The sequence below is a fragment of the Sinohyriopsis cumingii genome, chromosome 9, assembly GCF_028554795.1.
Source record: "Sinohyriopsis cumingii isolate HCF-2022 chromosome 9, ASM2855479v2, whole genome shotgun sequence".
In the NCBI taxonomy this organism is placed as follows: domain Eukaryota; kingdom Metazoa; phylum Mollusca; class Bivalvia; order Unionida; family Unionidae; genus Sinohyriopsis; species Sinohyriopsis cumingii.
This window is the reverse complement of record NC_142969.1, coordinates 119,590,739-119,604,566: the sequence shown is the minus strand read 5'-3', so window position 1 is coordinate 119,604,566 and position 13,828 is coordinate 119,590,739. Positions and strand designations below refer to the sequence as shown.

At 35.3% G+C, this 13,828-nt stretch overlaps 1 protein-coding gene across 1 annotated transcript in view; it reads right to left on the bottom strand.

Annotated features, from left to right (window-relative positions):
* The window catches only part of LOC149792582 (protein-serine O-palmitoleoyltransferase porcupine-like), a 79,288-nt gene that overhangs the window by 38,671 nt on the left and 26,789 nt on the right, over positions 1-13,828 (bottom strand). Inside the window, exons 4-7 of the mRNA XM_089971207.1 lie at positions 13,613-13,653; positions 6,838-7,025; positions 4,555-4,661; positions 3,190-3,315 (exon numbers count right to left, since the gene is read on the bottom strand). Coding sequence (XP_089827333.1) covers positions 3,190-3,315; positions 4,555-4,661; positions 6,838-7,025; positions 13,613-13,653 — 462 coding nt within the window. The remainder of the gene's footprint in view (positions 1-3,189; positions 3,316-4,554; positions 4,662-6,837; positions 7,026-13,612; positions 13,654-13,828) is intronic.

Below are 13,828 nucleotides of genomic sequence, written 5' to 3'. Positions count from 1 at the left end.
TATATGGTACAAACGGTATTTTGGACATTATATTATAGAAGCTGCCTTCTGATCATGCACATATTGTATATGCTATTGATAATAATGAGAATACAATGTTGTCAATCTGTGTGTCTTCTTAAGTTTTCAAAAATTTCGTTATTTTGGTGTGTTTTTTCCCTTTATGTTTGGGGCAGTCTGAAAGAGGCACAGATGGGAAAACTATTAAGATGCTAAGTACACTTCCAAAGGAAATTAAATTATGTAGATTGCAAATTCCATCTTTACTGCAGTATACAGCCTGTGAAATTACCGAGAGCCAGATGCTAGTTAATTTCTCAGTGGACTGTGGTAAAGATTAAGTAGCCAGTCCATGTAACCCACTTGAAATTTGAAGTATATCATACGCTGATGACACCCAAATATACAAATCCAGCCACCCAACTGAAGTTGATGCTACCATCCAAGGTGTAGAGAGGTGCATTTCTGATGTGAAATCATGGATGACATGTAACAAGCTGCAGATGAATGATGATAAAACTGAGGCCATTCTGATCACAACACAAAGACTTTCTCATTTTCATCCTTTACCTCAAACAATAAATATCAGCAGCACCAATATTAAATTCAAACAATCAGTAAGAAACCTAGGTGTTACTCTGGACCGTACTCTCACATCGCACCAATATGTCATGAACATATGCAAGGTTGCATATCTTGAGCTGAGATGCATCAGCTCAATTCGCAAATATCTTTCAGTTGATGCCACTAAAACACTTGTGTGTTCATTAGTACTTTCAAGACTAGACTATTGTAACTCAATTCTGTCTGGTTCATCTCAATATCTGCTCCAGAAACTTCAAAACACAGCTGCTCGGATCAAACTTAGAGTACCATGATCAGAGCATACCTCCCTGCTGCTCTGTACCATATACTGGCTATCCATTCAGTCCAGAATCAACCACAAAATTGTTCTCTGTGCTACATTTCACTGTCGGACTCTAGTCCAACATACCTATCTGACCTCACCCTTTGTACACACCAGCAAGATACTTGTGCTCCTCTTCTAACAATCATATACTCATTATTCCCACTATGAAAACAAAGTCATATGAACAGTGTTCTTTTGCACACCAGGGCCCAGCAACGTGGAATGAATTGCCCACTGAACTTAGACACAAAGACACAATGATCACATTCAAGAGGGCTCTCAAAACTCACTTATTTCGACTGCAAGAAAAAACTTAAAGACCCAATAATGTTTCCTACCTTAAATATTCTCAGCATTTTTTTTAATGTTTTCTAATTTCATGGTGTTTGTTTTTGTTATCATGTCATTATATGTTTTTATCTTACAGGTGTTGTCTAATGTTGTAAAGCGCTTAGAGCTTCTAAAGATTAGGCGCTTTACAAAATCCTCATTATTATTATTATTATTATTATATACATATATCAAAGTTGCACAGTGCAATGTGCTATAAATAGAAACCTGTTGCCTATTTGACTCCATACAGATAGGCCTGCCAGTTTACTGTTACAGCAGTGTAGCAAATCTTACATTCAACATCAATTTTAACCATTTTACATATTTGGTACACATTATGTATAGAATGTTTTAAAAGTAAAATCTGACTGTTATAGTTGTATAACTACTTTTCATTGAAGAATTTTTTTTATGTACTTTAAAATCTTGAGAGAACTCATTCACTGTCAAACCGGACCTGCCAACCCTGACAAATCCATCTCAGTAAGGCAGCTGATTTTTTTCCGTAAGATTGACCAGTTTTCAGTAAGGGTATAACAAAATATTAACTGCTACTGTAAAACTGGAAAACGTAATTAAAAGTTTGACGCATTGACAATAAACATATTCAACGCGTATACTTTATTTACCACTAGCACAGATGCACAAACTCTAGTTCTAAACCCTATGAAGCACAATGGCTTGTTGCTGTCTCTCAACTTGACGTAATTCTTGGAAATTCTTTTCCATTTCACACGACGACGGCAATCATATCTCCCACCATGAGAATACTCAAATTGGCATGTGATGTCCAATAAATGTAATTGTGTCCTTTCCAGCTTTTATTCACAAGAATCTGAGTACTCCTTTTCATTCTTCTGTGTTGATTATTAACACTTTTGAAGAAACTTATTTTCCCGTTCGTCTTAAACATGGAGGTACAATATTAAAAAAATTCCAATACAAGCACTGGATAAAGCACAGTTTCTGAACACCATTAAAAAAATTCTATAATCAACAGTTTGATCATGCAGATGCTTTGCATGAACAAATAGGTGCAGTTTAAAGTGTCTGGGGTGCTGCTGTTAAGTTAGTCTATCTCCCTGACCAATTTTACTAATTCTAAGATGAAACCCGGATCCAAATAAAACATGGATGAACCAATTATCCGGATTTTTTTGGCAATGATCATTTTTCCGTAGTTTTTGCTAGTATGCCATAAGTCCGTATTTTAAGGGTAATTTTTGTAAGACTTATGGCAAAATCATAAGAGTTGGCAGGTCTGTCAAACCAGTGAAAGCTGTGTGACCAACCGAAGCTTAGCTGTCATTTCTCATACTCGAAATTTACCATTTCTTTGTCTATATATACACTGCTAAATCACATAAATTTATTAATTATAAATATTAAGTGATGCCTACATCAACATCGGGGCCTATATCAGTTAATAAATCTTGAATAGGCATGATTCTAATATACGCAAACTCAAAAAAGTACTGAATGAAATCCCTGACCTCTATTTTGGATATTCGAAAATCAGACCCAGTTACTTTAAATAGCAGATTACGGCTATAGTTTATACAGAGACCATGTGATCTGACATAATGGTCATTCACATCAATGAATGTAGGATCTACAAGAGGGTTTTCCCCGTGGGTGGCAATATGAAAACCAGCTCAAAATGGCTGCTGTTTACAGCAGGTGTCTAAATGCGCTTCCATGAGAACGGTGTAGATACATCAAAGGTAGATGTGTCCAAAGGTGCTTCTATAAGAATGGGATAGAGGCGCCCAAAGGCGCTTACTTGAGATAAGGGGTAAGTACGGATGAAATTGCATTTTCCCTTATAATCATTAAAACTGATATCCACAATAATAAAATTCAGTCTTACATCAAAGAAACAGCAAGAATCTAATATATTTATTAGTGACATGGAAAAGACAGTCCACAATTTATGTTCAACTTACCATTTTACATCATCATTATTATGTGTGGCCCCTAGTCCTGACATGACCACTGTGACTTGTGATAAACAACTGATGAAGTAATGACTAAACCGAAAAGACTGGGCACTTCTGTATGCTTTAAACCACCTGAAATATGGAAAAGGAAAACGAGTCTTTTATGACATACACTTTGGTCCCATGTTTATATAGATTCCAAATACAGTCCTGCACTCTCAAGTTTTATACCAGTTATGTTAGAACCCTGTGGAGCAGTACTCTAAAGGACTACATTGAACAAGGGCCATTTTCATTTTCTGCAGCTATTTTTTAGAACAATTTCAATATGGACATACAGGTCTGAATAACATAAATAAAGACAAATATACTTCAAAAAATAGGAAAAGAAAGATCAAAAAGCTTTTTTTTTCATGACTGCTGATAAAAGCGGTATTGCTAATTGGTGATATCATTTTTCCCCTACTGATAAATTACAAGATCTCATTGTGAAATATATAATAAAACTGATTTCATTCATCCTGATTCGGCCAATACATGACATATAGTCTCCAAAAAAGATTGGTCTTTCAGTCAGTAATTAAACCTACTAGTACTTTCATGTAATCCAAGCAATTTCTACTGATCTGTTTATACAAATAATGACATTTTATTAACAATTTTATTCAGTACTATTTATATGCAAACTAAAATTAAGGAAGTTCTGAACATTACATGCTTTTCAGAAATGGTATAATGGAAGCTAAATTATTCATTTATTATTAAATCATTTAAATGATATCCAATCTAAGAGGTATTTAGCAATTAACACTGAAGTCAATGGGTTGGTTTTCAAAGAGGAAATTCAATTACTGCCACATTCTGAATATCCTTGGCAAGATATTTTACTCCAATCGTATTAAGACAATATAAATCTTTATTGTGCTGATGTGCTATTAATCCAATGATCAATCAGTTAATCTTTCTTTATAGTTTTGTATATTAAACTTGAAATTAGACCAGTTAGCCATGTGTACTGTATTTTCTGTATTATTTCATGCCATCATATTTCAACCACATTCAATCCATAGAAATTATAATTACTTTTGTACTTTACTCTTTCATGCATGCAGCTTTGTTTGCTTATTTTAGCTTTTCAAATATCTGCACTTAAGAATGAGCCAAATATTAAAATTAATATTATGTTTTACTAAAAAATTATTTATACAGTCTCAAAAATGAACAATCAAAGGTGTATACAATATATAAAAATTAACAATCAAAGAAATATTAAAAAATTACCAATCAAAAGTGTGTGAAACTTAACCAATCAAAGGTGTTTAAAATCAAAGATGTACAAATTAAAATTGAAAGAGAATACAGTGTACTTACTTCCAGTGGTTATCAAGGATTAACCAGTTGACAATACAGGTTGAACAAACAACAAATAACATAGCTGCCAGAAGACTAGAAATAACTTTCCACAACCAAAAGAAACTCTGAAATACAAAGTCAAACACTGTAAGACATGTCATAATGGACACCTGGTGTGGTCAGTGTGCTATAATCATTGCATACAATATTAGTCACCAATTACTGGTCATTTGGCCTTGGTGTCACTGAAACGCCAAATTTTAGCCTGTGGATGTAAAATCACTCTTACTGAATAAAATTTAACACTGGATATCTTTTTAAGTTTCAAAGTAGAGTTGAAGAAATCCTCACAGATAATGCAACTTCATGGAAATTTAAAGATTGCATGATAGTGTTTTCATCCCTGATGCCTGCTGAATATTCTGTTAACCAAGCAATAAGAAAAATATTCAAACATCTCAGTTAGAGGAAGAAAACCTGAGCTGTTCAGTGCAACTGTGTCCTGTTTATAACAAAAAGAATGTCAGTTTACAATTTACTGGGTGTCTGTAAGAAACAGGATTTACTGTGCAGTAGATCATGCATTTTAGCCAATACAGAACTTTTATGAACTCTGCAAGGAGACAAAATCAATGAAAATATTGTTCATTACAACAAGGCTTTAATAGAGTACTGATCATTGGTTATTAAAAAAACAACATGTTTCAGGAATATGCCATATTTATTCAATATACAAATTTAATGAAGCTCAAATACTCTTGATTCATATTATGACATAAAAATTAATTCAAAATTGAAAATATAGTATTTCTTATTATAATACAGCCCATAGGACCCATAGTTTATACCATCTTGTTGTGAAAGAACCTTACAATACAGTACAATATTCCCTTATTACAATGCTGTCATTGAAGTCACATGCCACCTTTAAGATAGTCTGCCTTATAATTAAGTACATGATACATATAATTTTAATACCGATTAATGAAATGGGATCCAGGACCATATTCATTTTATAACAAAGACTGTTATAAAGAAGGGTCTTACAGTGAGGGAGTGCTATACTGCAATGGTTGCTGTAAGAAAAAATTATCTCAATTTTTATTATTTTGTTATTTGTATTTTATTATCACTCATTATAAGCTGATTCTAGCTATAATGCGGTACCACTATGGACCCCATGATGAAAATCGTACTAATGTATGACTGTATGGGTTTAAAGAAATTAACATACAACTGAGTATTATATCTTTACTTCTTATGGATAACACAAGTACTTGACAGATTTTGATCATTCCCACTACACTCTGGTTTAGTATATGATGTTATTCTCCATATATCATTGTTCTGTACATACCACTGTTTTCAATATATCATGGTTCTGTACATATCACTGTTTTCAATATATCATGGTTCTGTACATATCACTGTTTTCAATATATCATGGTTCTGTACATAACACTGTTTTCAATCTAATGTGGTGCAATACATAATGCTGCTGGTAGTTCTGTTTTGGTAAAAATAAGAGTCGCACCTGCAAAAGTTGCAGTCCCCTCCCTGAAAATGTGGAACTTTGCAGATTAGAAGAACCAGTGACTGCTATTGAGGTTAACTTTCCAAATTCTTTACATCACAGACATATAGCTTTTGTTTGTCCATCAGAGTGAGACTGAATTTTGCCAATCCAAGGAAAGGTCTTATTCCAAACACTAAGCCAGGCATCATGCACTTTCTTACACTTAGCTACTGACCCATCAAACTATCAGTCTAAGAACACAGTGTATATGATGATCAATAGAATTGCATGCACTTTACAAAAAAGTGACATTTCATTTTTTTAAGTTAAAACTTATAATTTTTTGTGACATTTAAGAGTAAATTGTGGTAAAAGATATTTGTGACCTTAATGGCAACAGCTTTATATTTGTAAACAACTGCTAGACATCACATGTCCAAGACTAATTTGAAAATCCTGTTTGCCGTGATAATATAGAGCCTTCGATAATACAGCGTTGGGGTATACCGTATAAACCGAAGTCAAGAAAATATGAAATAATCAAAAGGGGTGAGAGCCATAAAGTTCCTGTATATCATGTTGTGGAATGCCTGAAAATAACCTCTTTCAAGATTTCATCAATATCTACCCTGAAGCAACCCAAATTGTCCAGCTTGCACCTTACTGTGAATTTACGTCATGAATATACTAAGAGATTTAAGCCATCCTGATGATTTGGAGCTTTTATACAATAAAACTAAACATGATAGAAAAATCAATTGAATGAATAAAATAAAAATATCTACCAGTGGCCTTTTGTGCTGATTAAGGATATTCTTGTATTCGTGGAAACTGATCCAAGGGCCAAATATCACTGTCCCCACGCAGAATGCATAGCCAAGGTATTCAAACAGGTTGGGAAAACGTATCATTGTGCCATTACTAAGGTCAAATGCAATGCCAATCATCTTCATGGACAGGATTATCTGCGCACCTGCAATAAAAAAGGCGATATCAAGAGGCAAGCTTTATCCACGTATTCCACGACCATCACTAACAAAATGACAAAAATCTATTATAAAACTAGAGGTGTAACAATTTACTAATAGTAGTTTAGTTTAAACATATTTTACTGCCACGAAGACTACAAGTATGGATGCAGGGTAAAAGAATTGGAAATAAGTTTTTCAACCTAAATGTTCCTCTAAATTATAAACATAAATAATTAATGAGTATGCAGGCAAGAGTTCTGGAAAAAGTTAAGGTAGGTGGTGTACAGACACATAATGAAATGAGAGATATGAAAGAAGGATAAGAGACGAAGAATAATGTTTGGTGTGGTCTGGAATGTACAATATTAACTGTAGTTATAATGGAACAGAAAGTAATCATATGCTATAATTTTGTGTTAATAATACACTTTTGCATTTTCTTTGTAGCAAAATGTTTGCTTTTGATGTGTAAGGTTTGTTGCTCAATAAAATCTAATGTTTATCAATAATAATATTCAATAACGATAATCTGCATTAAAGTCTATTAGTAACAATAATAATATTCAATAACGATAATCTGCAATAAAGTCTATTAGTATCAATAATAATATTCAATAATGATAATCTACAATAAAACCAATTTCCTGTGTAATTTGATAGTTTGCATTCAAAAAGAAAATGTACATTTTCTATTGAAAATCCACAGGAACAGGAAGGATTGGTGATAATATTACAACTAAAAAGTTATAATTCAGCAAAGCGCATTTGTGTCTTGGCTGGCTACATAGTATAGATACCTGTGGGATCCTACATTTGCTCCTAGACTGTTTATTCTGTAAATCATTACATCATTTTTGTGCCTAGAAAAAGAAAATCTTATAGACTCTAACCTGAGGCATGAAATGACCCTGAAAACCTCAAGTCAAAGGGCTTAAAAATAAATAGAGCACTTATTTCCAAATTATTTATGTGGAGTTTCTTCTCAGGGCAAAAAACCCCTGAAACACTAGCTCATCTGGCACCAAGTGAGCACCACAACCCAAATCTGACGCATTCAGGAACAGATAGGAGTGGGTTCAGGGCATGCATTGGAGCTCCAGTCAGAAACCAGCCCAGACTGGCCCACCAGCTCAAGTGGTGGTGAAATTCTGATCCTAAACAAATCAGAGCTGTCAGTGGATCCCTATGATGTTTGCATGAAGGAGAAACTGGATTGGGCATAAGTACAGTATTCCTAGGGGAACCAGGTCCAAGGTGGCCAGGAAAGCTAAACATAGGCAATCTGAGAATGAAGTCTTGTTTTGAACCAATTAAAAAAGCACCAGGATTCTATCTATCCTGTCCAGAAATATACAAACTAGTACCTTGTTGGTGAGGAAATTCATCACTACGCAAAGAACACCTGAGATCAGATTAGCTGTGATTTCTCAATGTTCAGAATGAGTCCCAGCAAGGTGACTGAGGTCCAACAGCAGGACAGATCTTGTCAAAGAAACCATATAAAGCCTATGTGGATCAAAAAGCCATCAAAAATACTGGAGGATAGGGGTCCTCAGTGACCTCTGGTGGACAGCAACTATTTCCATCTCCTTGGTAAAGGCTCTGGATGCAGAAGGTAGACTGAATGGCAATGCACAAAATTGGAGGTAGTTCCTGTGAGGATGAAAAACTTGGATGTGAAGGTATGTATCCTGATGGTCTCCAGTCCTAATGGTGTTCCCAAATGAGGTTAGGGTCTCCATCTTTAATGCTTATTCCTCAAGAAAAATGTTTAAGGCAGAAAGACTGAAGATCAGCTAAAACTTTCTGCCTTTATGCATATTAGGAAAAGCAGGGAAAAGAATGCAGCAGACTGTTCATTTTCCACCCTCTATACTACACCCTTATGCAGAATGGAATCATTTCTTTATTATACAGAGAACCCACAAATCTTCCAATATCCTTGACAAAACTTTTAAGAAATGAGGGTTAGCTAAGCACCCACAAGAATCACAGGAAGAGGGATGCATGGCAAGAGAGGGCTCAAGTCCCAAGGACCTCCTCCATCCTTTCTGAGGAAAAGGAGACAATCCTACTGACCTCATCCCTTGAACTTTCTGACATCTTCTAACTCGAGATGGGGGAGAGAAAGGCTTCAACTGGGGCTGCTTGTTGGATTGTGGCTGCATCCCTTTTAAAGAATTTGACTTAGGGCCCCACTCCATTAAGCAATTAGGATGAAATTGGTTTCTGGCCTGTTTCAACAAGCCAGAAGAGGATGTTGAGTGAACAGTGTTGTTGGTAACTTCATGTACTGCAATGCTATAGAGTGAATGAAACATCTGAAGAGCATCTCTGTACTGAGCTCCACTAAGACCTTTGGAGGTGGAGCAGCTATGTTGATAATGTCATGGGCACAGACAAGGCATACTGTGAGGTTTTAGCAACCACCTCCAGCAAGCCCTTAAGAGGTATTTGAGATGGAGACAGTGAACAAATACCAGATCAGCATGAGATGCCATGGTGATAAAATTTTGAGCCTTACACTCCAATACATCCAGCAGATCGAAAGGCGATTTCAGATCTCATAAAAGTCCCCACTTGTGATGTGCCAGCATCCAATGGGTTAATGTTGGTGGTAGGGGAAAGCAGACAACCTTCTAAGTTGTCATGGGAATTCCTAACACAAAGAAAGCATCTGGGAAAGCTCCCATGCCATGAGTGAGCAATGAGGCAACAGAAGGTCTAGTTTTGATGCAGGCCCCAAGAGTCTCTCCAAACTGGAATGGATTTTCATGTCCACCACACCCAATAGTTTGGGACAAATCAGGGGAAGAAGGTAAGCCTCATTTACTGCCTTGCCAAAAGACCAGATCTCTTTCTCCATGTCTGAACTGACTGGTGGATGGAGTAGGAGAAACATGGGTAAGAGGTGGAACTGAATCCGAAAACTCCTACACTAACCAGCTCTAGTTAACCAAACCCAAAATAACAATTATGCCCTGCTTGCACTTCAGCATTGGGAGGGGGGAACAGGCCTCACCAACCCGGTGTCTCTCCCAAGCATGGGTGACATTGCAAAAGTAGTAACTTCTTCCTACAACTCTTTATGGGGAGTGATGGGACTATCCCTGGTAGCAGGCTTTTTAGTATGGCTGGGAACATTTCTTGTTCCTCCTTTTGGGTCAAATGTCCTTACCTACAAGCGTTTTAATTCTTCTCATCCATCCCAATCAAATTATGGGAGAAGCCTAGCCCTCCTCCTTTTGTCTGACCAAACAAAAGCACAAGATTCAGGTCTATGCCTTGCTATATCTCAACTGCTTAGAAGCCAAGGCATAGAAATACAAAGCACCATATATAGGACAGATAAATCACATTCTAGGTATTGATGTTTCCATGTCCCATAGGACTTGAAAGGGTATACAAAGAAGAGATGGATGCATCTGATTCTATTACCTAGCTAGCAACATAAACGCAAACTCCCCAATCCCAGCCGGATTGATTGAAAGAGGGAAAAAATGGTGGTGGTGGTGGGTAATCAACATGATCCTTGTCCCCATATTGCTTAAATGGCTCCATGGATGTGTGACTGGTGCCTAGTCAGGACATTTTGATCTGATGGAGGAACCATCCTCAGACTTAAGGAGCATGATCACTGCCTAAGCCCTATCAGGGTGGCACCATCTGTTTGTCTCCTTCACTAGGCTAAGGTCCTTGAGAAGGTGCTGCTCCTGCCATAACCTGTGGTGTGTGTGGGCACTCATGCTCATCTGGTATTCTTCTTTTGGGAGACACCCTGGAACTAACACTATCAAGGCAAGACTGCATCAGAATGATCATCAGGGGTCCTAGGGCCTTATAATTTTTCTCTGAAGAAAGAGGCTCCAGATCCTCAGGACAATGAAAGAGTCTTCTTCTTCTGAGTCACTAAAGGTCAAAAGAAGAATCCCATACCTGCTTGGGATAAAAGGAATCTTCTTCTGAAACCCGAGAGACTCAGAGAAAGATCCCATACCCTTCTTGGATTGAGACCAGCATGAAAAAGAGCCTTTCTTCCTCCCCTAATATGTGCCAACTCTCAGTGAGGTCCCAAACCACATCAGACCAAAGGCAACAGAATTTCTTATGCATACACAATTACTTCATGAAAGGATCGTGGTGTGTGTTCCAAAGTTTTTTTATGTTCATGCTTTCCCACACTGAGATTTAAATATTCCAAAAAAGGAAAAGTTCCTGAAATGGAAAGCAATACAATACACGACTTTTTTTTAAATGAATGGTGTGAGACCCCAGAAACACAATGCTGATGATGATAAGTGGTGTGAACTCTCTAAAGAGTGTCTTACTGATTCATCTAATACAGTACACTATGCCATCATATTATATTAACAAACTAAATAACATGTTGAAAACATGCCAACACAATTTTCAGGATGTTAAGGGGAAGACAACACTTGCCCTAAAATTAGAGAAACATCCTAATTGAGGATTTGAGGCAATAATAAGAATGGCAGTATTAATGGCTATTTCCTACCCAATCAACACACAAAAGGGAAGGGTAAAATATGACTAGGTCCCACCAAGACAAAATCAGTAGAACAAAATACCTCAAATCTAACAAGACAGCCTAAACAAACACTCAATTCCCAATTACAACTTGAAATAATATTATGCAGCATGTAATAGAAAAAAGTCTATATTCTACTGACATTTTGATGATTCAGATATTTTTTTTTACAGCAGTTTCATATCCTCCGAGTTTATGGGTTACAGAAGAATGTATCTTGCACATCTTGCAAAGCATAGATGTACTGACATTTATTTTTTCCTGCAAAAGTATCCACATCAAAACCATGCATCTTATGATGTATATTAGTCTGCTCCAACTACAAAAAAATAGGACTTTTTAACACTGCACTTGCCATTGACAATCTAATTTTTTGAAATTAAAAACAGTTTACACTTATAAAAACAAGGTTTGGTTTGAAATTTGTAAGGTATGATGAGATTAAATAAAATCTTCAGCCTGACTGTTATTGTGCTAGGTAAATACTTTTGAAGATTGGAGATATGGGTATGATTCAAAACGGAAATGTGTCCATTTATAGAGGATACACAGATTCTAATTCTGATTGATTTAAAAAAAAAATTGTACTTAACTTATGTGTTTTGCATTCCTGCCAGTTTTCAATTAGCCTTTTCATGACTCCATAGGTACAAGAAACAAATCTGTCAAGTGTCCAGGTCAATAATTTAGTCTTAATTGCTTGTCTGGTCATAATTTTATTTTTAAACTCTTTGGTGATACAAGTCATATTTTTATGTTGTGATACACACTCCTAATTAAAACAAGTTTAACCTGAGCATTTCTATTCCTACCCTTTTCATTTGGATTAGTGATTAATCTAAATAACTGAATCCTTTCCATTTGGATTAGTGGGTAATCTAAATAACCTAATCCTTTTCATTTGGATTAGTGGATACTCCAAATAACAATTTTTTCCATCTGGAATTTAGTGGATACTCTAAATAACTGAATCCTTTCCATTTGGATTTTTAGTGGGTACCCTAAATAAATGAATCCTTTCCATTTGGATTAGTGGGTACTCTAATAACTAAACCATTTTCCATCTGGATAAGTGAGTACTCTAAATAAATGAGTCCTCTTCATTTGGATTAATGGATACTCTAAATAAATGAATCCTTTCCATTTGGTTTAATGGGTACTCTAAATAACTGAATCATTTTTATTTGGATTAATGGATACTCTAAATAACTAAATCCTTTCCATTTGGATTAGTGGGTACTCTAAATAACTAAATCCATTCCATTTGGATTAGTGATTAATCTAAATAACTGAATCCTTTTCATTTGGATTAGTGGGTAATCTAAATAACTGAATCCTTTCCATTTGGATTAGTGATTAATCTAAATAACTGAACCCTTTTCATTTGGATTAGTGGGTAATCTAACTAACTGAATCCTTTCCATTTGGATTAGTGATTAATCTAAATAATAATCCTTTTCATTTGGATTAGTGGGTAATCTAAATAACTGAATCATTTCCATTTGGATTAGTGGGTAATCTAATAACTGAATCCTTTCTGATTGGATTAATGAGTGCTCTAAATAACTGAATCCTTTTTATTTGGATTAATGGGTAATCTAAATAAGTGAATCCTTTCCATTTGGATTAGTGGGTAATCCAAATAAATGAATCCTTTCCATTTGGATTAGTGAGTAATCTAAATAAATGAATCCTTTCCATTGGGATCAGTCAGTACTCTAAATAAATTAATCCTTTTCATTTGGATTAGTCGGTACTCTAAATAAGTGAATCCTTTCCATTTGGATTAGTGGGTAATTTAAATAACTGAATCCTTTCCATTTGGATTAGTAATCTAAATAATTGAATAATCAAAGACATTATATGACTTGTGCGAAGAAGTAATGACATGTTCCAACTGAAGTGATATAAAGTCATGCTATCTCCTAAAAGCAGACTCAACAATATACTGTTTTTAAAAACTATTATTGCAATGCTGTGTGCACAAAATATAGCCAGTGAACATTTTAAAATTACAAGATTTCCATACATTTTTCTCACCTCTTATACTGTGCCAAACTGTTCTTTCCAACACAAACTCACTGAAAATAATCAGAAAACATACAAATGTTTTAAAGAAAATTTGATCAGAGAAAATCTTCTAAACCCTTTTCACACTAAAGTATCCAACATGCTCTAAGTACAAGTATTCTAAAAAAATGTATTTCAAAACAAATTACTGAGACAAATATTAACTAAAAACACAAATAAGTATTA